The sequence below is a fragment of the Monodelphis domestica genome, chromosome 7 (genome assembly GCF_027887165.1).
Source record: "Monodelphis domestica isolate mMonDom1 chromosome 7, mMonDom1.pri, whole genome shotgun sequence".
Taxonomy (NCBI): Eukaryota; Metazoa; Chordata; class Mammalia; order Didelphimorphia; family Didelphidae; genus Monodelphis; species Monodelphis domestica.
The window spans coordinates 264,698,530-264,725,072 of NC_077233.1; the positions used below are offsets into that span (position 1 = coordinate 264,698,530).

Here is a 26,543-nt window from a genome sequence, read left to right on the forward strand (position 1 = left end):
GATATGTCTGTGACTCTGTGCAGCTTATTATTTTTAGCTGTGATTTAATAATAATAATAGTTGATGCATATATACAGCCTAAAGTGTGCCAGACACCATGCTACGCACTTTACAAATATTATCTCATTTTAGTCCCACACCAACCCTGGGAGGTAGGTTGCTATTATTATCCCCATTTAACAAATAAGGAAACTGAGGTAGTCAGACAATGTGACTTGCCCAAGGTTACACAGCTAGTGTCTGATCCTGGATTTGAACTCGTCTTTGTTCTCTGTCCACCAAGCCACTTAATTATATGAAGAAAAGCATAGGGTTCATCCTAACCAAAAATAACAGATGATCATAGCTGGGGGAGGTAGTTAATTGTTGTTCAGTTAAGTCCAACCCATGATGAGCCCATTTGGGGTTTTCTTGGCAAAGATATTGGATATTTCTTTCTCCAGTTCATTTTACCCCAGGGGTCACAAAGCTCTAATAAGTGTCAGATCAGATTTGAACTCAGGTCTTCCTGACTCCAGACTGGGCATTCTATACACTACCCATGAGAGAGCTAATACCCTAATTGTATTAGCGCGTACAGTGTCAGCGTTGTTATGCTTATCAGTGACAGATGACACAAAGTTGGGAGGAATATATAGTTAATAACACTGGACAATAAAGTCAGCATTCAAAAACTTATTGACAGGGTAGAACACTGGACTGAATGAAGAGCTGACATATGTCGGATGACAGAATGGAGATCCCCAAAGACCTCCACAGTCTAGAACATTGGACCAAACCGAATACAGCCGAACTTAATAGGCATAGATATAGTCTTACACGTAGGACACACACACACACACAAAATGGAGCAAGTCTGAGAATTTTAGTGGATTGCAAGCTGGATATGAGTCAACGGTATAATAAGGTCACAACAATAAAATAAATAGAACTAAAACTACATTAAGAAAAGGATTGTGCCCAAAATAAAGGAAATTATCTTCTGGAGCATTTTGTCTAGTCTTTTAGAAAAGACTCTGATAAACTGGAGAAGTCCAAAAAGCAGAATGATGTAAAGGAGGACCCATTGAAATGATGTTTCGACTGAAGAAGAGGAGAGGGGAGGGAGGGACAACAGGGTAGTTTTCTTCAAGAATTTGAGATCCATGACACGGAAAGGGAGTTGGGCTCTGTTCTGCTTAATGCCAGAAGACAAAATTAGAGAAAAAGGATAGACGCTTCTGGCATGTCCACGTGGAATGGGCTGCCTCTGGAGGGAGTGGGTATCCCCTTACTATTGATCCCCAAGTAAAAGCTATGTGAGTACTTGTTGGATATGTTGAAGGTGGGGATTCTTAGATCCTGGTCAGAGTAGGTGACCCCTGATATTACTTCTGGATCTGGGATCCTGTGACTTTGTAGGATGACAATCTGATACGTAACTGGAAGGGCTGTCTGGATTTTCAAACCAATCACAACCTTCCTTTTGCAGAAGGCCAAATGGCAGTGTAACAACATTCTTCGAGGGCAGCAAGGACACCCCTTTGGACGTTTTGGAGCAGCATTGGCTGTGCTGGGGGATATAAATGGAGATAAGTTAACAGATGTGGCTGTGGGGGCACCAGGGGAGGAAGAAAACCATGGCGCTATCTATGTGTTTCATGGAGTGTTTGGATTTAGCATCAACCCTTCCTATAGCCAGGTAAGCTTCTGTCACTGTCTGGATGAATGAATGCATAGGCTCCAGGCTAATTCACCTTGCTTCTAATGTCTCCCACTCTAATCCATCCTATGCCATACTTCTTCTGATCACATTATTGTTCAGTCATGTCTGACTCTTTGTGACCCCATACACCACAACACCCCAGATCCTTCTATTCACCATGATCTCTCAGGTCTGATGAAGTTTGTGTTCATGGTGTCCATGAAACAATGCTGCTCCTCTTCTCCCTTTACCTTCAATCTTTCCCAGCATCAGGGTCTTTTCCAATGAGTCCTGTCTTCTCACTATGTAGCCAAAGTATTTAAGATTTAGCTTCAGTTTTTTGTTTTACTTTTCAGTGAATAACTTGAATTAATTTCTTTTAAGTATTGGCTGGATTGTTCTCCTTACTGTCTAAACAATTGGAGAAATATTCATTGCTCATGGGTAGGCCAAGCCAATATAATAAAAATGACAATTCTACCTAAATTAATTGGTTTATTCAGTACCATACAAAACAAACTATCAAAAATTATGTTAAAGAGCAATAAAACAAGTAACAAAATTCATCTGGAAGAACAAAAAAGATCAAGAATATTAAGGGAATCAATGGAAAAAATGTGAAGGAAGGTGGCTGAGAATACCAGATCTCAAAGTACATAAAAACAAATTGGTACTGGCTAAGGAATAGAGTAGTGGATACGTGGAATAGAATTGGCACACAACACACAATAGTAAATGACCATTGTAATGTAACATTTGATAAACCTAAAGATCTAAACTTCTGTGACAAGAAGTCACCTTTTGAGGATCTTTTGAAAAAACCTGGGAAGGCTTATATGAACTGATGTAAAGTGAAGTGATCAGAACCAGAAGATAATTGTGTACCATAATAGCAATATTATACAATAATTATGACTGAATGACTTAGCTATTCTGATCAATACAATGGTCTATGGCAATTCCAAAGAATCTATGATGAAAAATGCTACCCACCTCCAGAGGAAGAATTGATGAATGCAGATTGAAGCATCATTCTTTTTATTTTTTTTTAACATGGCTAATATTTAAATATAATTTCACACATATAATTGATGTATTTCTTGCTTTCTCAATGAGTTAGGAAATGATAGAAGGGAGTAAGAGAATACCGAACTCAAAAAAGAAATTTTAAATGAATATTTAAATAATAAATTTAAAAAAAAAGGAATAGTTAATTAGTAATTGGTAGGGGAGAATATTAATATATTGTCTCTCTGAAATTCCCTGTTCCCTAATAACCTCTTCAATATCATCATAATACTTATATATGATACTTTAAGGTTTATAAAGGATTTTAAGTATGTTATCTCATTTGATGTTCATGACAACCTTGTGAAGTCCGTGCTATTATTACACCCTCTCCCCCCATTTTACAGATGAGGAAATAGGCTGAGAAAGGTTAAGTGACTTACCCAGAGTCATAGATCTAGTAAGTGTCTGAAATTTGAATCTTCCAGACTTTTAAGTCCAGCCCTATCCATTTCAACACCTAGTAACCTCCAACACATTCTCTATGCAGGTCAGGTTAATCCTTTAGTCCCAATTCCTCAACACAAAAGCTCTCTTCCACCCTGATGCCTTTTATCATAATATATCTCTTACCTCCCAATCTAAAATGAGATCTCTTGTGTTCTCTGCCAGTATGAATCTTGTATTCTACTCACCAAGGCCCAGCTTAAAGTTGAACTTCCTTTCATTCCCACATTTTCCCTAATTCTAACCAACGAGGATCTTTCTCATCATGATCAAACTCTTTATATAATCCTAATTATTTCTTGAGGAGGATTGGTGAAGGGTTCCCATTTGTTCATGTAAAAATCTAATGAGATAGACTTCCCTGTGCATCTTTAGAATCTGTCTCATTATTTTTGCCAGACAACTCAGTGGCACAGTGAATAGAGTACGGGATCTAGAGTCAGAAAGACCTGAATTCAAATTTGTCCTCAGATACTTACTAGCTATGTGACCCTGGACAAGTCATTTAACCCTGTTTGCTGACTGAACTACAATAACAATCTTATTACTTTACATTCATGCCTTTTCTTCCCCCGCTATTAAACCAAAGGTACTGAGGGCAGCACGGATATACATTTTTTATTTCCTGTGCAACATCTAAAACTGTGTTGGGTATACAGAAGTCATTTAATAAGAGCTTGATAAATGAACAAATGGAAGTGACCCTTCCCTGGCTCTTGCCTCTGGTCAGTTGGTTGATTATCTCTCTTTAATGTTTTTCCCCATCCCTCGAAGTCATTCCTAACATACCCACTTTTCTTGATGGCAATTCCCCTCCCTCCATTAGGTTAAGGATTTCCTCTAGCCACCTTCGATTTTCTTCCCCTCTTTTGTGATCTATCTCCCAATATCTCCATGTTCCAGTTGTACGCAATTCTTCCAATTCATTAGCTCTGTGATCTCTGATTCTACTTTCAATTTCTCCCCAGAGAATCAGTGGCTCCGTCCTTTCTCCCACACTCCAGTATTTTGGTCAGTCACTGAGTGGGGGACAAGACGTCACCCAGGATGGACTCATGGATGTGGCAGTAGGGGCCCACGGACAGGTCCTGCTCTTCAGGTAAGGACATTCTTTCTTCCTGTTGCCATCCTTAAATCAATATACGCCTCTTTACAACCCACCCTGCGCCAAGAATAAAAGTATATTGTTCTTAGCCTCTGTTTTGTGCTCCACAGGACACAGCCAGTATTGAATGTTAAAGTGTCCATAGAGTTTATGCCAATGGAATTGGCAAGGTCTGTGTATGACTGCCAGAAACAGGAGGCCACCAACATAGAAGCAGGGAGTGCCACTGTCTGTCTCAATATCAAAAAAATTATTCAAGACAGGCTAGGTGAGTCCCTTACCATCAGACCCCAATATCCTCCATCCAGATTCTCCTGTAGAGTCTATTATCCCACTCCTGAGGGTACACGGCTGAGTACCCAAGAATCTCCATCCTACCTCCGGAAGGGATTGGGAAATTCTAGGTTTTCTCTGCCTCCTCTACGCCCTTGTTTCACCTTCAGGTGACATCCAGAGTTCTGTGAGTTATGACCTGGCCCTGGACCCCGGACGCCTAAGTCCTCGTGCCATCTTTGATGAGACAAAGAACCGGATACTAAAACGAGTTAAAACCCTGAAATTGGGGGATCACTGTGAGAATGTGAAGCTGCTGTTGCCGGTGAGTCGGGAGATGATTGTGTGGGTTTCTGAGAAGGGAATGATGCTTATGAAGACAATCATGAAGAGCCAGTAGAGTTTTTGATCAGGAAGAGAATAAGCTAAATGTGTCTTCTGAGAAAATACTGTGGATGGATCGAAGGGCTAGAAAGAGACCTAGAAGCTAAACTACCTGGCTCATTCTATCTTTGCATGGCCTGTATCTAGCACAGTTCCTTGCCCATGGTAAAAAAGTTTTGATATTGATTCATTCATTCATTGATTCTTACAGGAATGCGTGGAGGACTCAGTGACTCCCATTGTTCTGCGTTTCAACTTTTCTCTGGAGGGAATACCCATCGATCTTTCTGGAAACCTCCGACCTGTTCTAGCAATGGGCTCTCAGAACCACTTCACAGAAGCTGTGGGTCCCAATCTCGGGATACCTTGGTGATGGGAAGGTGATGGGATTTCAGGAAGTTAAAAAAAAAAACAAACAAACAACCGAGATTCAGAGCAAACTCCTTTCTTCTCTTTCACAGCTCCCTTTTGAAAAAAATTGTGGTGAGGATCACATTTGTAAAGATGATCTCAGTGTCATTTTCAGTTATCCTGGGTGAGATATTTTGCTTTTATCCTCTTTTGAGTTCCCAAGCTTCCCTCAAAGAATCCAAGAGCTTTAGGAGGCAGCTAGGTGGTTCAGTGGATAGAGAGCCAGACTTGGAGATGGGAGGTCTTGGGTTCAAATATGGCTCAGGCACTTCCTAGCTGTGTGAGCCTGGGTAAGTCACTTAACCCCCATTGCCTAGCTCTTGCTGCTCTTCTGCCTTAGTATTGATTCTAAGATGGAAAATAAGGGTTTAAAAAGAAAAAAAGAATCCAAGATCCTCATCATCTACCTCTGTATTTTGGCCTTTAGTTTTCCCTGACCACCTAGTTCTTGAGCTAGAACCCATGTAACCCATTTCAACAGTCTCTCACTCTCCCATGGCCAAACCCAGTCCCAGGCCATATGGAAATTTTCCCTTTTGCATCCCTTTCCTCTTCAGGCTGCAGACCCTGTTGGTGGGGCATTCGCTGGAGCTGGATGTTGAAGTGACAGTGAGTAACCAGGGGGAGGACTCTTACAGGACTGTGGTCACCTTCGAATATCCCCCAGGACTGTCCTATCGGCGAGTGTCAGTGACCCAGGTAAGCCAGCCCATTAGTACGGAATGAGTGAGGGGGGGAAAGATGAAAACCAACCAATCACCAACATTTATTACGTACGTACTCTATGCCAGGCTCTGTGCTAAGCAAGAGGGAATACCAAGGAAGACAAAACACAAAAATGGTCCTCACCTTCATAATGGAGGAGACAACATAGAAATATGGTCAAGAAAATATGGAGAGAGTAGAATGAAGGGTTGTAGTCAGAGTAGAAATCGAGGACAGACACAAGCTCAAACGTTCACTTGCACCAATACAGAATGGAGGAGACCTCGTGACAGGGTCATGGAGAAAATATCTGATTGCACTCAGGGTTTGGGGGGGGGGGTAATTAAATATGATTTTTGTGTATTGTTCCCTACTTTCTCACATCTCAAAATAAGTCAGGATTCCTAGATTCGTGCATTTAGAGCTAGAGGAGATCTCTGAAATCATCAAGTCCAATTCCCTTATTTTACCATGCTAAAGGAATATAAAAAGAGTAAGAGACTTGCCCAGGGTCATGCAACTAGTAAGTATTTGAGGTAGGATTTGAACCTGGGTCCTCTTACGTCCAAGTCTAGAACCCCATGCACTATACCATGCTGTTTCCCACATCACTCTTGGGGTTCAAAAATAATTGAAAAGGAGAATGGTTAGATCTCCCTCTTCCCAGTATTTCCTACATTTATTATCCCTTCAATGAGTGACTTGTGATAAACTGCCATAGCCATGGGAGAAGAAAGCAGGACACATTAATATATCTAAGAGTTTTCCAATGGATTTCTTTGTAGTCAGTAGCAGGCGGACAAAGGCAAGTTAGGATGCTTCTCAGTGCTGTTGAGTTGGATCTCGATCAGCTCTCTGAAACTGAGGGAAGTGAAAGGATATGAAGAAATCTCAATTTGTGTGGTCTCAGCTTGGCCAGAGAGGGAAGTAAAAGGATATGAAGAAATCTCAATTTAACGTATAGTATTACTTACACAAAAGCTTCACCTACATTTGCTTCTGCGTCAAAAGAATATGAATCATGCATTTTTTTTCTACTGCGGAAGGGTTATACGGTAATCCCTAGAAGTTCCAAGAAGCTCAGAGGCTGTCTCAGATCACCAAGGGTTGGGGGTCGGGAATCTAGGATCTCCAAACTCCAGATTATTAGGCCCAAAGAGAGCAGGAGGAAGGCCCTATCCCAATCCCCAAATGGCTCACAAGCTTTCCCTTTTTGTGTGAAAGGAGTCTCCATTTCTGACACTCACAAGAGATACTTACCTTTTTTTTTAAACCCTTACCTTCCATCTTAGAATCGATTCTGTGTGTTGGTTCCAAGGCAGAAGAGTGGTAAGGGCTAGGCAATAGGGGTCAAGTGACTTGTCCAGGGTCACACAGCTAGGAAGTGTCTAAGGTCAGATTTGAATCCAAGGCCTCCCATCTCTAGGGCTGGCTCTCTAGTCACTGAGCCACCCAGCTGCCCCCGTCCCCCTTTTTTTTTTCCAGTTTTTAAGGGATTCTAGGACAGTGATTGACTAAAATGCATGGTAAACATGAGCGTGGAAGACTCATTCTTCCTACCTCTTCTTAGTATTTTTAATCTGTTATCCTGGCTTTGCAAAAGACTACGTTAATCTCTGTTAATGGCTTAGGTTTTTTATATTTCCCTTTCCCCCATCTAGATCTCAATGCATCAGCGGCTTTCTTTCCGTCTGACTTGTGATTCGGCAGTGGTCTCAGACTCAGAGAATCTGAGAAGCAGCAGCTGTAACATCAACCATCCAATCTTCCGAATGGGAGCAAAGGTCAGCTTCTTCGGGTCCCAGCTTTACCTCTGCTTATTTTCCCAATTTCATTCATCCCATGACTCCCTACTTTCTGCTTCATTCTCTTCCCTCAGATCACCTTCATAGCGACATTCGATGTGTCCCCTACAGCCAATCTTGGGGACCAGATACTCATCAAAGCCACCGTGAGCAGGTAAGACCAGAGTACATAAAAACTCACTCCTTCATGGGGCAGCTAGGTGGTTCAGTGGGTTGAGAGACAGGCGGTCCTGGATTCAAATCTGAAGGTAAGGGTTTTAAAAAATTGTTCTGGAAACATTTAGTTAACATCTTTTATATGCTCTGTGTGCTGAGACATTATAATTATCTTTTCTTGGTACTCCTTAATGCTAAAACCTTCTCTCTGAGATTATCTCTAATTTTTCCTGTATCTATCATTTTTTTTTAACCCTTACCTTCTATCATAGAATCCATATTATGTATTGATTCCAAGGCAGAAGAGTGGTAAGGGTTAGGCAGGGGGGGTCAGGTGACTTGCCCAGGGTCACTCAGCTGGGAAGTGTCTGAGGTCATATTTGAACCCAGGACCTCCTGTCTCTAAACCTGGAGCTCTAATCACTGAGCCACCTAGCTATCCCTATCCTGTATAAATCTTGTTCATTCTCCTTTCTGATCTATAAAAAACGATTTCCTTTTTCCCCTGGACCTCTCAACTCCTTCATAAACATGTTTGTTTTTCATATTTAATGCTTCCCTTAGAATCTGCTTCCATATCTTCTCTCCTATTAGATCATCAGCTTCCTAAGGGCAAGGATTGTTTTTGCCTGTCACTGTATCCCCAGAATTCAGCACAGTGCCTGACACATAGTAGGCACTTAATAACTGCTTTTAAAAAAAAAAACCCTTATCTTCTGTCTTAGAATTGATATTAAATATCAAATTAAAGAAAAATAAGATATTAAATATCAATTCTAAGACAGGAGAGTAGTAAGGGCTAGGCAATGGGGGTTAAGTGACTTGCTCAGATTCACACCACTAGGAAGTGTCTCAAGCCAGATTTGAACCCAGGACCTCCAGATCTGACTCTATCCACTGAGCCACCCAGTTGCTCCTTAATGAATGCTTGTTGATTTGACTTTAGGATAGTTCATCCTTCTTAAAACAGGAAAGCATTCTCCTCTGCGGTCCCTTCCCAAATGATCTCTTTTCTCTCTTTTTTTTGCAGTGAGAACAACATGCCTATGACCAGTAAAAATGTCTTCCAGCTGAAACTACCAGTGAAATATGCCACCTACGTGGTGATTAGGAGGTACCACCCGCCACTCTCCCCCGAGGGCTTCCTTCCTAACCCTTATGGGAGCTGCCCTTTTACAGTAATGGTATTTTAGTACTGTGCTTCATGTGGGATATCATGCCAATCAGGGCTGCATGCTGGAGGGCCAGCAACAGCCTCCAGCATATCAAGATGATATTGATTTAGCACTAGAACTATACAAAGCACATCACCTCATTTCGTTCTCACAGCAGCCAGAGACGGTGGAAGGAGCACAAGTTAGTTGTTTAGTTGTTTCAGTTGTCTCTGACTCTCTGGAAGGGTTTTCTATTTCCTTCTCCAGCTCATTTTTACAGATAAGGAAACTGAGGCAAGCAGAGTGAAGTGACTTGCCCAGGGTCACAAAGCTAGTCATTGTCTAAGGCAGATTTGATCTTGAGAAGATGAATCTTCCTGGCTTCAGGTTTGGCACTCTATCCACCGCACCACTTAGCTGCCTTGAGATAGCTAATGCTTTTGATGTTGTCACTTCAGTCTTCTTGATTTCATTTGGAATTTTCTTGGCAAAGACCACTAACCACTAACGTGGTTTGCCATTTCTTTCTCTAGTTCATTTTACAGGTGAAGAAACTGAGGCAAATAGGATTAAGGGTCTTGCCCAAGGTCACAGAGCAAGGAAGTGTCTGAGGCCAGATTTGAACTTAGTGCTTCCTGATCCCAGACCCAGCGTTCTATCCACCTTGTCACCTAGCTACCTCTCCCATTTTATAGATGAGGACATTGAGTCTCAGAAAAAGTGATCTGTTCAAGGTCACACAAATAAGTGGGAAAGGCAGGACTCCAACCCAGCTCTAGTGGTTCTAAAGCCAGGGTTCTCTCCATGACACCAAAGCTGGTTTAGTTCATTTCTGCTCAGTCTAACAACAGAAGGAAAAGACACAGCCTCTACCCCTGCTGTCAGTACCTTTACAAATGTGTAGCGGGAATAAAAACCTAAAACAGAGAGACAGAGACAGAGAGAGACAGAGATGGAGGGAGGGAGAGAGAGACAGAGATAGAGGGAGGGAGAGAGAGACAGAGACAGAGAGAGACAGAGATGGAGGGAGGGAGAGAGAGACAGAGATAGAGGGAGGGAGAGAGAGACAGAGACAGAGAGAGACAGAGATAGAGGGAGAGAGAGACAGAGACAGAGAGACAGAGAGAGACAGAGATGGAGGGAGGGAGAGAGAGAGAGAGAGAGACAGAGAGGCAGAAGATAATCGAGTGTTAAATTCCTCGATTACAGTTCACGTTCTCTGAGAGTTCTGAGAAGGACCAAGTCAGTCTACATCCCAAGTATGATATATCACTTGCAGAGAACAGGGGACTTGAGCAGGTCTTGGCCCATGGCCAGGCAGAAGGGAGGATGGATGGATGGAAGAGAGAGACAATGTGGTGTTTGAAGAGGGCAATGAAGACCCCAGCTAGGCTGGAGTCAAGGGACTCTGCTTTTATTTGTTTGTGTTTTGGGAGTTGTTGAAGTTGAAGGATGAGGCAGGTGTATAGTAATGGCTACCATTTAGGTAGTGCCAGATAGGTTATAAATATTATCTGATCCTTGGAGCCACAGAGGGAGGTGGGTGCTATTTATCACACACACCCATTTTACAGATGAGGCAGACAGCAATTAAGTGCTTTGCCCAGGGTCACACAGCTAGAAAGTATTTGGAACTGTGAACTCCTCAGGTCTTCCTGACTCTAGGCCCAGGACTAGACTGGTACCATCTAGCTGCCAGAATACTAGAAACCTTGAAAGCCAGATGGAAGAGTTTAAAAGAGATGGTAGGTGGGGAGATGAACCAAGCCCAGAGACAGTAGATCCTAGGTTCAAATCTGATCTCAGACACTTCCTAGCTGTGTGACCCTGGGCAAGTCACTTAACCCCCATTCCCGAGCCCTTGCCACTTTTCTGTCTTGGAACCAGTATACTATATAAATTCTAAGACAAAAGATAAAAGTTGTGGTTTTGTTTTTTTTTTTTTAGAAAGTTTTTAGAGGTATGCTTCAATCTGCATTTAGACACAATCAACTCTTAACACATAAAGTAAAGGTTTAAAAAAAAGAGATGGCAGGTAATGGGACTCATGGAAAGTTCTTGAGCAAAGGAATGGCAATAAATCAGATCAAACCAACAAATACTTGTTGAACATCTGCATTGTGTAGTTCCTCGAGGAAAAAGACTGTTTCGTGATTCTTAATGCTTCAAATAGGTCTTTCACTGGTTTACCGGGTTGGTTTGGGTTTGGTTTTTATGGATTGCACTTGGTATTTTATCAGTATAGAAAATTCTCTCTCCTAAGGCAGATCAACATTCATTCTGAAACTGATACTCTAATAATCTCTAAGCGTAGGGCCCTGAGAGATTGAATGACTTGCCTAGGGTGAACCCAGGTTACCAGCCCTCCTCCATCTAAGCCACAGGGTCTCTAGCCTAGCACATAATCAGTATTTTTAAAATGTGCCGGATCTTGGGACACGGAGGCCTTCTGTATCTGCGCCTTGGGTAACTACTGCTAAAGCTACTGTTCCAGTTCCATGTCTGCCTACAGCGTCCCTCTGAAACGATTTCCTTACACATCAAACCTTTCATATTCATATCTATCCCCTTCTGTATGTATTGTTGAAACTGACAGGCACTGGAATATTTCATTTTATTTATATATATTAGGATAGATAGATAAGCAGACAGATAGATAGAAAGATAGACAGACAGATGGATGAATGGATAGACAGACAGGTAGACAGATAGATGGACAGGTGGATAGACAGATAGATAGATAGATAGATAGATAGATAGATAGATAGATAGATAGATAGATGGATGGATGGATGGATGAATGGATAGACAGACAGGTAGACAGATAGATGGACAGGTGGATAGACAGATAGATAGATAGATAGATAGATAGATAGATAGATAGATAGATAGATAGATGGATGGATGGATGGATGAATGGATAGACAGACAGGTAGAGAGATAGATGGACAGGTAGATAGACAGATAGATAGATAGATAGATAGATAGATAGATAGATAGATAGATAGATAGATAGATGGATGGATGAATGGATAGATAGACAGGTAGACAGATAGATGGACAGGTGGATAGACAGATAGATAGATAGATAGATAGATAGATAGATAGATAGATAGATAGATAGATAGATGGAGAGATGGAGAGATGGAGAGATAAATGAATAGACGGAGGGCGAGATAGATAAACAAATGGAAAGTTAGATGGATGGATAGATATAAGAACCCTTATGTTCTTAGAATCAATCCTAAGTGTTAGTTCCAAGATAGAAGAGTGCTAAGGGCTAGGCAACAGAGGTTAAGTGACTTGCCCAAGATCACACAGATAGGCAGTGTCTGAGGCCAAATTAGAACCTAGGACCTCCTGTCTCCAGCTGCCCCAATATGCCATTATACTTTAAATTTAATTTTATACACAAGCCACTGTCAATGAACATGCAGATTTGCACAGTCCTGGAGTCATGTTGAGTTCACCATCATATATTTTTGCTTTAGGCAAGCCTTGCTCTGCCCGTAAAAGGTTTCTGAAAGGGAAATCTGCCAGTTAATAAGATATGACCTTTTCTGAAAGGTCTTTTGGTTGAGGTGAGAGGGGAGTACAAAGGAGTACAAAGGAGGATGTGGCCAATGGTTTGATTTTCATGGTAGCAGAAGAAAAAGAAGGGCTAGAGCAAAAGCCTTGGGGAACAGAAGTGTGAAAAGCTCAAGGAAGGGTGATTAGCTGCAGGATTTGAGCAATAGATTGGGGGTGGAAGGCATTGACTAAGGACCTGAAGAGGCCTTACAAATTATCAAGTCAGGGGCAGTTAGGTAGCACAGTGGATCAAGTGACAGGCCTGAAGTTTAAAATCTAGATATTTCCCTGCTGTGTGACCCTGTGAAAGTCATTTCACCTTCCTCCTTCAGTTTCCATAAACTGTAAAATGGAAATTTATAACAACACCTACCTCCCTGGCTTATTGTGAAGATCAAATGAGGTATTTGTAAAGTGCTTAGCATAGTGCCTGGTGCACAGTAGGCACTATATAATTGTTAGCTACTATTAAAGTGCTTTGCAGACCTTAAAAAACCATGTAAAAGTCAGTCTTTGTTAACTAAGTATATTCCAGCTTTTGTCTCAGACTCCTAGGACCCTAGAACTTGTGAACTGGCATTTATATATCAAATTCCCTTTGACTCATGTGATCAAGCAGTTGTTTTTCTTCTGTGTTTCTACTCCCACAGTTCTTTCTCATAAGTCCCTCAGAATGTCCTGGATGCTTGCATTGCTGCTAGTAGTAGTCCATTACATTCAATTGCACCACAGTGTATCCATCTCTGTGTACAGTGTTCTGGTTCTGCTCCTTTCGCTCTGCATCAATTCCTGGAGGTCGTTTCAGTTCACATGGAATTCCTTGAACTTTGGCATTTATATTAGAGAAGTTAGAGTCCAGATCCTTCATTTTACAGAGTAGGAAACTGAGAAATCCAAAGGGGAAATGAACTTGGCCAAGATCACACAGCAAGTTAGTGCCCATCTGAAGTAGAGTGCAAGTCACTTGGTGCTCAGGGCAGGACTATACTTATTTTATTGTTATAGGGGAAGCTAGATGGCACAATCAATAGGGCATCTGGTCTAGAGTCAGGAAGACTCATCAAATCTGGCATCAGACACTTATTAGTTTGTAACCCTGGACATTTCACTTAACCCTGTTTGCCTCAGTTTCCTCATCTATAAAATGAGCTGGAGAAATGGCAAATCACTCCAGTATCTTTGCCAATAATACCCCAAATTAGGTCACGACACAGAGACATAACTGAACAACAACAACAACAACCCTTCCTCCAATTCACATTAGAGTCCCATCAGCCCCACTACCACAATTATGTGTCTTTCAATAAGTCACTTCCCCCCTGAGGGGACTAGATGAGCTGTTCCTCTAGAAATTCTGCCTATACATTGACTAATCACAAACCTGATCCAGTTTGTTCAGCCTGAAGCTTATTGTGGGGCTTTCCATGGTGTTATTTATTTCATTAATCCTTTCTTTTTTTTTCCACCAGCATTGAAGATTCTACCAAATATCTCAACTTCTCAGTTTCAGAAATGAATCAAAGTAACATCACTGAGTACAAATACCGAGTGAGGGACTTGGGGGCCCCTGTCATCTGGGAGGGATATAGTGACTAAAGAGAAGAACCCAAACTAAAATGGAACAAATAGGGCTTTACCCCATGGCAGAGAGACATGGAGTGAAGATACTTCCTTGCCTGAAAAAGTACCTTCTGCTCCCACTCTTATGGTGGCATCCTTCACTCTTGGATCCCAGCCTTCCATAACGGGGTCAAGTTCCCTCTAGAGCATGGGCTACCTATGATCTTCCAGCCTAAATATATCAGTGGTAGGATATATTATATGCCACCATCTTCCATACCTTGCCCCATCCCCACTGAATTAGTCTTAGGCTTGGTCTCAGTGGGTTTTGGTTGTACTTAAGTATAAAATGTTATGGGTTGGGGAGTAGAAATAGGATGTGACACAAGTTGAGAAAAAAATAAGGAGAGGGCAGAGTTCAAAACCTTCCTTTCCATCCTCTCTTCAGGTGAATAACCTGGGACAGAGGGACCTTCCTGTCCATATCAACTTCTGGGTCCCCATGGAATTGAATAAGGTGTCTGTGTGGAACTTGACTGAGATCATCATTCACCCCCAGGTATTCTTGGATCAGGTGCAAGAGTTAACGTCGCATGTCCCTGCTTTGAAATGGACCACTGTCTCCCTCCCCCCACTCCCAACACATACCTTATGAGTTCTCAAGCTCCCATTTCACACTAAAGATCTTGTCTCTTTGATTTTTTCCCTCTAGGATTCCTCAATTAATTGTGCCCAAGAAATTAAAGAACCCAGTCACTCTGACTTCCTGACACACATTCAGAAGACCCCAGTGCTGGTGAGGATGGATATCAGTTATCCCCAATTTGTTAGGAGAACATAAAAGTTCAACGATATGTTCAGTGGTTGTTATTCTACCTCAGAGACGGCTCTGACTCATATCTAATTGTCCCTACTCTTTAACCTCGAACTAAAAGAAATCAATACTATTTTAAATCCCCAAACCCAAATCTTCCTCCTTCAGAACCTAATCTTCTCCCTTCTCCAGAACTGCTCCATTGCTGTCTGCTTGAAAATTATCTGTGATATCCCCACCTTCAACATCCAAGAGGAGTTACTCTTCACCATTAAAGGCAATTTGACCTTTGACTGGGTCAGCCAGGTATGTGGGGGGCAGGATAGATGTAGGAATATGGCTCTAGAACTGGGAGGGACAACAGAGGACATCTGATGCCAATGCCCTTATTTTACAAATGAGATAACTGAGAATCTGGGAGGTCCCACAGGTAGAAAGCAATAGAGGACATATTTGAACCCAGGTCCTATGACTCCTCTAGACCAAGGATTCTCTTTTTATTCAGAGGCATTTTATTTGCCCAATTCCATATATTAACAATTTTCGACATATATTTTCCAAAATTATAAGATTCAAATTGTCTCCCTCCCTCCCTCCCCCTCTCAGAGATGATATGCAATTTGATTGGTCATTGTTAATCCAAACCCCAATGTAAAACCATAAGTAGACTAATGTGAAAGTCTGTTTTGATTGGCATCTGACTCTAACAATTCTTCCCCTGGAAGTGGATAGTATTCTTTGTCATAAGTCCTTCAGAATTATTCCAAATCATTGTATTGGTGAGAGAAGTTAGTTGTCATGCAATATTACTGTTACTGTGCACCATGTTTTCCTGGTTCTGCTTGTTTCACTCTGCATCAGTTCAAGGATTCTTAATCTGAATGCTATGATTCCTTCTCCCCCCCCCCCCCCCCAATCAACATATATCTATTAAGTGTCCATGGGCCAAAGACAGTGGTAAGGATACAGAGATACAAGTACTTCTCATGATTTTCTCTTGCATAATATTTAATCAATAAACATTAAGTGCCTACTGTGTGCCAGTAAGGGTGGCATTAAGTGATTAGGAGATAAAAACGAAAGAGACAAAAAGCAGTCTTTGAGTGATGGGTAACTCTAGAACTTGTTTCATATATTTTTAAACATTTTGATAACTATATTCCAATGTAATTGGCTTCCTTTGAAATCCGATGTATTTTGTTTTATGCATTTAAGAATATTATTCCGAGATGGAGTTCACAGGTTTCATTAGACTGACATAGGGGTCCATGACACAAAAAGAAGTTAAATACCTCTACTCGTGCCTATTCTGCCTCCCAAAGGTCCTATTTCCCATGTGGTCCTCCTTAGATGTTGACGCTCTCCACCCCAAAGTAGACATTTTCCCTGCTCTTTGGCTGCCCTAGAACCAGCTACTTCAGCTTTCCTTCCTCTCTTTGGCAGACTCTGCAGAAGAAGCTATCGTTCATGAGTTCAGCTGACATTATTTTCAATGAATTGAAGTATTCCCAGCTTCCGGGACAAGAGGCCTTTTTAAGAACCCAGGTGATTGACCACGGACCCAATAAGGCCCACAAATCTTTCTTAGTGTCTCATAAGTTGGTATTTAGTGGGCTTTTTTGCTTAAGTTTGGGAGCATACAATAAAAGGTGGGTGTCTCCAGGTACTTCTATGTAGGGGTAGGTCCTAGGGGTCCCAGGGAAAAAAAGTGGTTGGAGACTCATTTGGTACACTGGACCCAGAGTCAGGGAGTTGAATCATTTTTTATTTACATCTGCCTCTTCATGACCCTATTTGTGTTTTTCTTGGCAAAGATACTGGAAGTAGTGGGCCATTTCCTTCTTCAGCTCATTTTCCAGATGAGGAAACTGAAGCAAACAGGGCTAAATGACTTGCCCAGGATCACACAGCTAAGTGTCTGAGACCAGATTTGAACTCAAAGAGATTAGTATTCCAGTCTCTAGGCTTAGCACTCTGTTATACCACTTAGTCTCCCTAGAAAGGAGGAGTCAGGGAGACATGGGTTCAAATCTCGCCTCAGATACTTGATATTTGACCTTGGGCAAGATTGACTTTAGTTTCCTCATTTGTAAAATGGGGCTAATAATAGCACCTCCACAGCCCCACCCCCAGGTTTGTTGTAAGGATCAAATGAGATAATATTTGTAAAGAACTACCCAAGCCTTCAAGCATTATATAAATGCTAACTATTCTTAACCAAGATGAAAATGGGGTATGTCAGCAAAATTTGATCCTTTCTAATGGAAAGGACTGGGTTAGTATAATGTTTGGCACATAGTAGGTCCTGAATAAATGTTGATTCATGGATTGATTACTACCTTCTCCCCAAACCAGATAGAGACAGTGGTGGAACAATATAAGATCCATGACCCCATCCCCCTCATTTTGGGGAGCACCGTAGGGGGACTCCTGCTGCTGGCTCTCATCACAACCGCACTGTATAAGGTGAGATTTCTCCCCAGCCCCACCATCCGACTTTTCCCCCGCTTTTAAGTTCCCTTTACTCCCCAACACTTGTTCTTCCTGACTCTACTTCCTTGTGTGCCCCACATAGCTTGGTTTCTTCAAACGTCAGTATAAGAACATGATGAAAGATGAAGCTGAAGATGTTGCTCTGAAAGAAGAATCCGGACCCACAGCTCCCAGTGCAACAGCCACACTCTCCTAGGGCCTATTTCTCATGGGGTAGTCTCAGCCCTGCCTTTCCCTGGACCAAGCTAGACCTGAGATAACAGCCATTGGTTGGGTTAGTTGTACAAACTCTTTCCTATCAGGCTAGCGTTGGGCCCGAGACCTTTATATGGCAACAATCCCAGGGTATAAAAGGCTTTTCACACTTCCCAAGAAGCACCGTTATTTTGGTATGTTTGAATGGACCCTCTTGTCTATGAGTCAACGGGCCAGTTCTCTAGCCTGGAAACCCTCCTTTTGGGACTGGCAGGTTAAAGGGCTATAAGAACCATCATTGGGTGTAACTGTAGTGAGTCTTTCCCCTTCCCTTTCTAATGGAAAATAAATTAAATAAAGTGATGGGGATGACTGAATGTGGGTTGATCCTGTCAGTGTGGAGGGTGGGAAGGCGTCCATAGGAAAGAGAAGAGTCACTAGACACAAGGTTCCCAGCCTTGGGGGCCAGAAATCTTTGTCTCAGGAAAGGACAAAGGTGTTTGGCCTTTTCTCTATTTCCCTCATTGCTACTAAATTATCATCAGTGTTGACTCTTGTTTTTCCATTGAAAAGCTGAGTTAATTTTTCCCCAAACTAAAAAATAATACCACACGCACATTCTGAAAAGTAGAAACAGTGACTGTAGAATCAGTGTAGAAGTAGAAAAAGTGAATTTCCCAGCAAAAGTTGGGGAACACTGGCTAACGCCTCCAGGGTTGTTTATTCCAGGACCGAAAGGGTTGTTCTGATCAACCAACCTTGAAGTGGGGACAAGTAACTTTTCGCGCCAGCTGTCCAAAGTGAGAAAAGTGGGGAGGGAGGAAATAAAATTACAGGACACTGTGTTGAGCTGTCAGCATCAACGGTGATTTCCCATACAGAGCCCCCCTTCCCTGCCCACCTCCTCACCCCACATCCCAACTGAACACTCGGAATAACCTTTTATTTGATCCCCAATAGCTCAGATCAGTGGGCTGGGGAAAAGAGAGGAAGATGATCAGTCCTTTGTTCTCTTCTTCCTAAAAGTCCTTCCACCACATTCTTCAAGGTAGGTAGAGCTCATTAGACAAATCTAATTATTGATGGGCATCAGAAAACAGAATCAGCAATAGCTGGAGGGATCTTAGGAGTCATTCTATCTAATTCTTTCAATTTACATATGAAGAAGAAAGTGATGCAGAGAAAAGTTAAGTGATTTGCCCAGGGTACCACAACTGTAAGTGGCTGAGGTGAGATTTGGATCTCTCTATCCACTATGCCATTCTGCCTCAAGATTTTCCTCAGCTCTTTCTGAATGACATTCTGAACTCAAGATCGAAATGAAACACTTCACTCCCATGTGGGAAGGATGACTTTATTGCTTCTTGGGTCCCCATAATCTTATCTGTCCACCAACAATCATGGGGCTCAAGGAAACTTGGGTATTTTCTTAATTCTTATATTCTGTCTTAGAACTGATACTGTAATGATGGGAAGTAGGAAAGAGAACCATTGGGGGGGTGAATGGAATGTTGAGGATTGACAGTTGTATGAGGCAAGAATGACAGTTGGGAACTAAACAAAGACTTCTGGGAAATTCTCCTGAGGAGCAGCAGAGTCTTGAGGGCTGAGACACAGAAGGGAGTGGAAGGAGGAGATGTTTTTTGGGGGCCATTCAAGACACCTGTGGAGATTTCTGTCACTAACAGAAATCTTAATATCTAGGGTTCCTGTTTAAACATTGATGGTTCCTTTCAAGAAACCTAATTTCTTCAAAGATTTTCATTTCCATGAACTATTGAGATATCGGACTCAAATCAGTGAGCAGTGATCTCCCCTATTCTACCTCTCACTTAGGTATGAGAAAACCTTGTGTTTCTGTAATGAGTTTTATTTAAAAAGAGACTTAGGGCAACCAGAACCCCTCTAACCTCAACCCTTTGCTCCAATCAACAATTAAACAAGCAGTCAGATAGCGAATTCAGTCTCATTTATATCTTTAGAATAAGCACATTGGCAAACTCCATCTTGTTGCCAGCTTTCAAGAAGACACAAGGGGGAGGCTTGTGAGCTCCCTAAAACAGTGCATATCTGGATTGAGGTACCATACACTTCTCCATGGAGAGAAGACTTCCTTGCCCATCTTCACTGAGGGGAGATCTCCATTTTGTCTCCCTCAAGTAATTCAGGGACTCAGGGAGAGAGTAGTGAGGGAAGCCATTTTCATCAACCCTTTCCTCATTGCCTTCAACCCTCATTTCTCCATCTAAGCATTGGGAGGTCCCCCTCCAAAATTACAATTGGCGAGCCAGCTAGGAGTCAAACAGCTCCTCCGTTCACTCGCTTTTGTGTCTTAGCTCTCAAGACCCTGCTTCTCAGGAAAATTTCCCAGAAGTCCTTATATGGATTCTAAGGCAGAAGAGTGGAAAGGGCTATGTAACTGGAGTTAAGTGACATATTCAAGGTTACACAGGTAGGAAGTGTCTGAGTCCAGTTTTGTACTCAGGTCCTCCTCACTCCAGCCCTAGCATGCTATACTCTATGCTATCTAGCTGTCCAGACTCACTGTTCTTGCTTGAATTGTTTCCGTTCTGTATGTGTTTATTCTGTACATGTTGATTCCTCAGAATAAAAATTCCTTGATGACAGAGACCATGCTTCACTTTTGTCTTGACATTACTAGGAAGGTTTTGACTTTTTAAAAAACCATCTTGATATCAATTTTAAGACAGAAGAGTGGTAAAGACTAAGCAATCAGGGTTAAGTGACTTGCCTAAGGTCACATAGCTAGGAAGTCTCTCAGGTCAGATCAAATTTGAACCCAGGTCCTCCTGACTCTAAGTCATTATCCTAAATTCTCTCCATTGTGTTACCTAGTTCTGCCTCTGGGAAGGGTTTTTAAACCTAGATTTCATGAACTTTTTCCCCTTTAACAATGTGGTAATTATTTCAATATAATTGGATTCCTTTGTAATCCTATGTATTTTATTTTATGCTCTTAGAAATATTCTGAGAGGAGATTAATAGGCTTCAACAGATTGACAAGGAGGCTAATCACCCCAAAAATGTTAAGATTCCCTTCCTCAAAATCTAGCACAGTGTAAGGCAAATAATATGCACCTAATAAATGTTATGTTGATTAAATAATAAAAATAGTTACAGTTGTATAATGTTTCTAAGTTGATCACAAAACAATGCTTTTACAGTTGAAGAAAATGAGATTCAGAGGGAAGATGGTTTGTATATCTGTTCAACTGTATGAATCAAGAAGGAAGTGGTTAATCAAGAGCAGGAACAGTCTGGGAAGTAGGTTTTATGATTTGGGAGATGCCAGGAGTGCTCTACGACATCTTTATCTGTCTATGATGGGTCTTGAAATTCCATCAGGACATTCAATCCTTTAAGTCTTGAAGGCCTTTGAGTCCCCTGTTAAAATATAAATATTAAGCTTCTTTCAATTATTCTGATAAGCAATTGGTTGAAAGCAATATCCCAAGTAAAACAGGAAATAAGCAGGGGAGGGATTTGACAGACTTTTGTCTAAAAAGGGCAGTTAAGGGAAGGAGGATGTGGCTCGCTCATCCTAGGCACAAATTTAACCTTAAAAATAACTTTTGGAAGCAGCTAGGTAGCACAGGAGTCAAGAGGACCTGGGATCAAATCTGATCTCAGACCCTACCATGCTGTGTGACCCTGGGCAAGTCACTTAGCACCAGTTGCCTAGCCCTTTCCACTCTTCTGTCTTAGAATAATATTAAGATAGAAATTCAGGTTTTTTTAAAAAAAGAAAAAATTTTGGTTTTGAAACCAGACCACAATAAAAATAAGTGAAATACGAACATAAAAAGACCAACAGTATCTCGAATAATGAGTGGGTCCTTAACAAATTTAATGAAAATAAAAGGAAAAGAAATTGTAAGGGACGAGAATATTTATACCAAATATCACTGATAAACATCTTCTATCCAGTAGATATAGGAACTGACACATATATGATCAAGAGCAATTCTCCAATAAATAAATGCTTAAAAGATATAAACAGTTTTCAAAAGGAGAATGTGAAAACATACACCAAATTACTAAAAGAAATGCAAATTAATTCTGAGGTATCACTTCATTCTCCAAATATTTAGTCAAAGGTGATAAAAATGGATAGTCATTGCTGAAGGGACTGTGGGAAGGCAGGCACACTGATATATATAAATATATATATATATATATATACTGTTGGAGCCATGAATTGGTCCAACTCTGGATAACAAGTTGAAATTATACAAGAAAAATAATTAGACTATTATGTGCATTATACAGCCTTTGAAACACTGCTCCTACCTCTGGGTAAAGTTAAAGATAGAAGTAAAGGTCCAACATATGCCAAAATATTAATAGTACCTTACTTATATGGTAGCTTCAGAGGGCTAGGGACCCTGGTCATAGTTCCAGGGTTGTTTGGGTTGGGGGTTTTTTAAGACTCACAGACCAAAGCCCAGACCAGGAGACTAGTAAGCACACCTCTCTCTTATAGTATACCATCTTGGAAGAACTGAAAACTTACGGACCTCCAGAACTATATCTGAAAACAGTTGCCCAAAAAACCTTAAAGTTCACCTTTAACATAAAATTAAGTCAAGAAATAGGCTGGAAAACAAGAAAAAAAGAACCTGACCACAGATAGGTACTATGGTGATGGGGAAGATCAAAACACAAACTCAGGAGACAACCAAGTCAAAATTGCTACATCCAAAACCTCAAAGAATTGGTCTCCTGGAAGAGTTATTAAAAAAGACTTTAAAAATCAAATAAGAGTGATAGAGGAAAAATTAGGAAAAGATGAGAGAGATGCAAGAAAACCATTTAAAGTTTGATAACAAAATCTTATCAACAGTTTGATAAAGGAGAAACAAAATAGAATAAAGTAATACATAAGCAGAATAGGTCAAATAGTAAAAAGGACACAAAAATCCACTGAAGTGAAGAAATACATAAAAAGAATTGGCCAAATATAAAAAGGTGCAGAAAAATTCACAGAGGAGAAGAACTTAAAAGTTGGAATTGGCCAAATACAAAATGAGGCACAAAAATTCCCTGAATAAAATAACTTCTTAAAAAGTAGAATTGGCTAAATGGAAAAGGAGATACATAAGCTCACTGAAGAAAATAATTATTTAAAATTAGGATTGGGCAAATGGAAACTAATGACTCATGAGACATCAAAACAATAAAATCAGAAGAATGAAAACAGAAGAAAATCTGAAATATTTCATTGGAAAAACAACTGACCTGGAAAATAATTGAGAAGAGGCAATTTAAGAATTATTGGACTATCTAAAATCTATGATCAAGAAAAAAGCCTGGATATCATCTTTCAAGAAATTATCAAGGAAGACTGCCCTCAAATTCTAGAAGGTAAAATGGAAATAGAAAGAATCCACCAATCGCCTCCTAAAAATACCCAAAATGAAAACTCCCAAGAATATTATATCCAAATTCTAGAACTCCCAGGTCAAGAAGAATATATTATAAGCAGCCAGAAAGAAATAATTCAAATATCATGGAACCATAATCAAGATCATACAAGATTTATATGATATTCTGGAGAGCAAATAAAACCAAGAATCATCATCTACCCTGTAAAACTTAAGAACTTTATCATTATTAGGGGCATTAGAAGGAATATACATAGACAGAGGGCTTGAGTGTGAGGAGGATATGATGAGATGATATCTAAAAAAATAAAATCAAGGGTGAAAAAGAGAAACACATTTGGAGAAGTGGAATAAAGGGGTAGGATGGGATAAATTATCACAAATAAAAGAAGTATAAAAGAGCTATTATAATAGAGGGAAAGAGTTTGAACCTTGATCTCATGAGAATTGCCTTAAAGAGAGAAAAATATATACACTCGGTTGTAGAAATCTATCTTTTTATATAGGAAAATAGGAAGGGAAGAGGATAAAAGAAGGGGTCTAGGGTTGATAGAAAGCAAGGTGCATTGGGGGAGGTGGTAGTCAAGAATAAAATACTTTTGAGGATGGGCAGTGGGAATGAAGAGTAGGATAAACATGAGAAAAATAGGATGGAGAGAAATACCCAATAATTACAAACAAAAAAAAATTTTTAGTAAGTTCCTTTGATAATAACCTCATTTCCCAAATATAGAGAGAACGGCATTAAAATTATCAGAATGTCAATCTCCATTTAAGAAATGGTGAAAGGATATGAACAGATATTTTTCAGGTGAAGTTATCAAAGTTATCTATAGTCATATGGAAAAATACTCTAAATCACCATTGATTAGGTAGCCACATGTACATAGCTGGGACTTGGGGAGCTGCTGTTCTGTAAGATTTAAAATGGTTGTCTGCCTTAAACTGTGGCAGTTAAAAGAGTTAATGCTATAAACTGTAGTGAGTAAAAATGGGGGAAGATACAAATTATGCTAGATATAAGAGTAGGTGAGTAAATTTGTGACCGCAGAAAATATGTTTCACTACAGTGTCTTGGTTTTAAATCAAATATAAGGTGGTCGCCAGGGAAATATTCCCAATTATGAATATACCCAAGTCAACTGGGTTTTATAGAGAATTTTAATTAATAATACAATGAGGAATTAAAGAAAAGAGAGAAAGAGAGAAAAAGGAAATAAGTATGAAGGGCCTTAAGCCAACATGGCCTAGACCTGAGTCTTAAGAGAGAGAGATCAGTCAGTCAGTCTATTATCACTCACCACAAGGTCTGTCTAAGCAAGGATTCTAGTGACAGAGTCTCCTCAAAGAGAGTTCCAGCCAGAGTCCTCCTCAAAGAGCCTTCTAGCCAGAGACTGTTTCAAAGGGCCTCTCTCAAGAGCCTCCAGTGGGACAGAGTCCCCTCAGAGGAGCTCCAGTGAGACCTCCGTAGAGATTGTCCTCCAAGAGCTTCCCTTCTCCAGAGCCTCTCCTCAAGAGATTCTCCAAAAGGCTTTTTCTCAATTGATCCTCATAAGAGATTTTCCAAAAGGATTGTCTTTCAAGAGATTCTGCTTTTTCTTATATAGGGGGTTTTCTCCTATGTCACCTCCCCTAAGTTCTTACATCCACCAATCACAGTAGACGTTTTCCAAAGGACTAGCCATTCTTAATTCACATTTTGTTATCACCTTCTTAATTCACATCTTGCTCTCACCTTTTCTGGGTAGACCAAAACTTCTGAGTAATTCACATCAGGAAAGCTCTGAGTAAGTTTTCACCTCTTTGCTCCTTGCAAGTTTACAAGTTGCCTGACCTTTAATAGGTGCTTAGCAACCTATTGTATAAATTCTAAAAATGGGCATGGCTTAAAGAACTTTTTGCCTCATTATAAGGATGGGTTTAAGTACTTTCATTGTTTAGCAAGGAGTTTTCTCCCCTAAAGTAGTCTTAAGTACAGGTGGAGCAGAGGCCCTCCCATTTCTGATCTAAGTAGAGTTCTCACTGTCAAAATGGGGAATGCTCCCAGTAGGGAATTGTTCCAATGGAGAATTCCCCAATGTGGAAATTTTTAACATTCACAAGTCTGAGAAATTTCAATATTCACAGTTCTCTCTATTCCCAGGGCCCCAAAATATTTTTTCCATGCCCTACCCCTCTGTCCAAAGTGAAAACTTCCTCCCTCAGCTCTCTCCAGTAATGCATGGGTTCACAGACATCTTGAATTTGCCCTCTGAGCACTCAAATTCTGAAAAGGTTTACCAATGCTGGATTAGAGTAATGCAAATTAAAACAACCCTAAAGTACCATCCCATATGAATAAAATTGGCTAATTTGACAGAACAGGAAAATGACAAAATGCTGGGGGATGGGGGGGAAGGAGAGAGAATATAGGAAAATTGAGACATGAATGCACTATTGGTATAGTTGTGAACTATTTCGATCCTTATGGAGAGAAATTTGGAACTATGTCTAAAGGGCTCTAAAACCATATGCTTTGACCCAGAAGTACCACTTTTATGTCTATCACAGAGATGAGTAACAAAAAGGGAAAGGACCTATATGTCCAAAAATATTTCTAGCAATTCTTTCATGGTGAGAAAGAATTGAAAATTGAGAAGATGTTCATCAATTGGGGAATAGTTGAACAAATTGTGGTATATGGTTGTGATAGAATACTATTGTCCTATAAAAAATGACAAACAGGATATTCTCAGAAAAACCTGGAAGACTTACATGAACTGATGCAAAATGAAGTACACAGAACCAGGAAAACTTTGCACGCTATAACAGTAATATTGCACAATAATCAACCATGAATGACAGCTATTCTAATCAATATAATGATGCAAGACAATTCTGAAGAACTCATGTTGGAAAATGTTGCCACCCCCAGAGAAAGAAATAGTGGAGTCTGGATGCAGATTGAAGCATATGTGTTAAAAACCGTCTTTATTTTTCTTGTTTCTTTGGGTTTTGTGCTTGTAGTTTGGTTTTTTATCTGTTTTCTTTCACAACATTACTAATGTAGAAATAATAGTTTCAAGATTAGCTACTACACTGATGGTAAACTATTTAATGTGAAAAGGCTATAAGCCAAGACTAAAGTGGAAGAACATTTGGTCTACAATTTTCTATTTGCAGATGATTGTGCTGTCAATGCTGCCTCAGAGACAGATGCAACAGAGCATGGATCAGTTCTCTGTCACTTGTAGTCATTTTGTCCTGACAGTTAATATCAAGAAAACAGAGGTTCTCTACCAATCAGCACCACACCAACTATAAGTGGGACCATT

The 26,543-nt window shown here is 40.5% G+C and overlaps 1 protein-coding gene across 1 annotated transcript in view; it reads left to right on the forward strand.

The window, feature by feature from the left end:
• Window positions 1–18,200, forward strand: part of LOC100016794 (integrin alpha-X) — a 36,672-nt gene extending 18,472 nt beyond the window's left edge. Inside the window, exons 14-30 of the mRNA XM_007497978.3 lie at window positions 1,472–1,681; window positions 4,168–4,298; window positions 4,415–4,572; window positions 4,748–4,902; window positions 5,173–5,304; window positions 5,423–5,496; window positions 5,930–6,071; window positions 7,739–7,861; window positions 7,957–8,036; window positions 9,069–9,152; window positions 14,232–14,310; window positions 14,771–14,881; window positions 15,035–15,118; window positions 15,329–15,442; window positions 16,580–16,681; window positions 17,492–17,602; window positions 17,712–18,200. Of these exons, the coding sequence (XP_007498040.2) occupies window positions 1,472–1,681; window positions 4,168–4,298; window positions 4,415–4,572; window positions 4,748–4,902; window positions 5,173–5,304; window positions 5,423–5,496; window positions 5,930–6,071; window positions 7,739–7,861; window positions 7,957–8,036; window positions 9,069–9,152; window positions 14,232–14,310; window positions 14,771–14,881; window positions 15,035–15,118; window positions 15,329–15,442; window positions 16,580–16,681; window positions 17,492–17,602; window positions 17,712–17,825 (2,004 nt within the window). The 3' untranslated portion in view covers window positions 17,826–18,200. The remainder of the gene's footprint in view (window positions 1–1,471; window positions 1,682–4,167; window positions 4,299–4,414; window positions 4,573–4,747; window positions 4,903–5,172; window positions 5,305–5,422; window positions 5,497–5,929; window positions 6,072–7,738; window positions 7,862–7,956; window positions 8,037–9,068; window positions 9,153–14,231; window positions 14,311–14,770; window positions 14,882–15,034; window positions 15,119–15,328; window positions 15,443–16,579; window positions 16,682–17,491; window positions 17,603–17,711) is intronic.
• The last annotated feature ends 8,343 nt before the right edge of the window (window positions 18,201–26,543 follow it).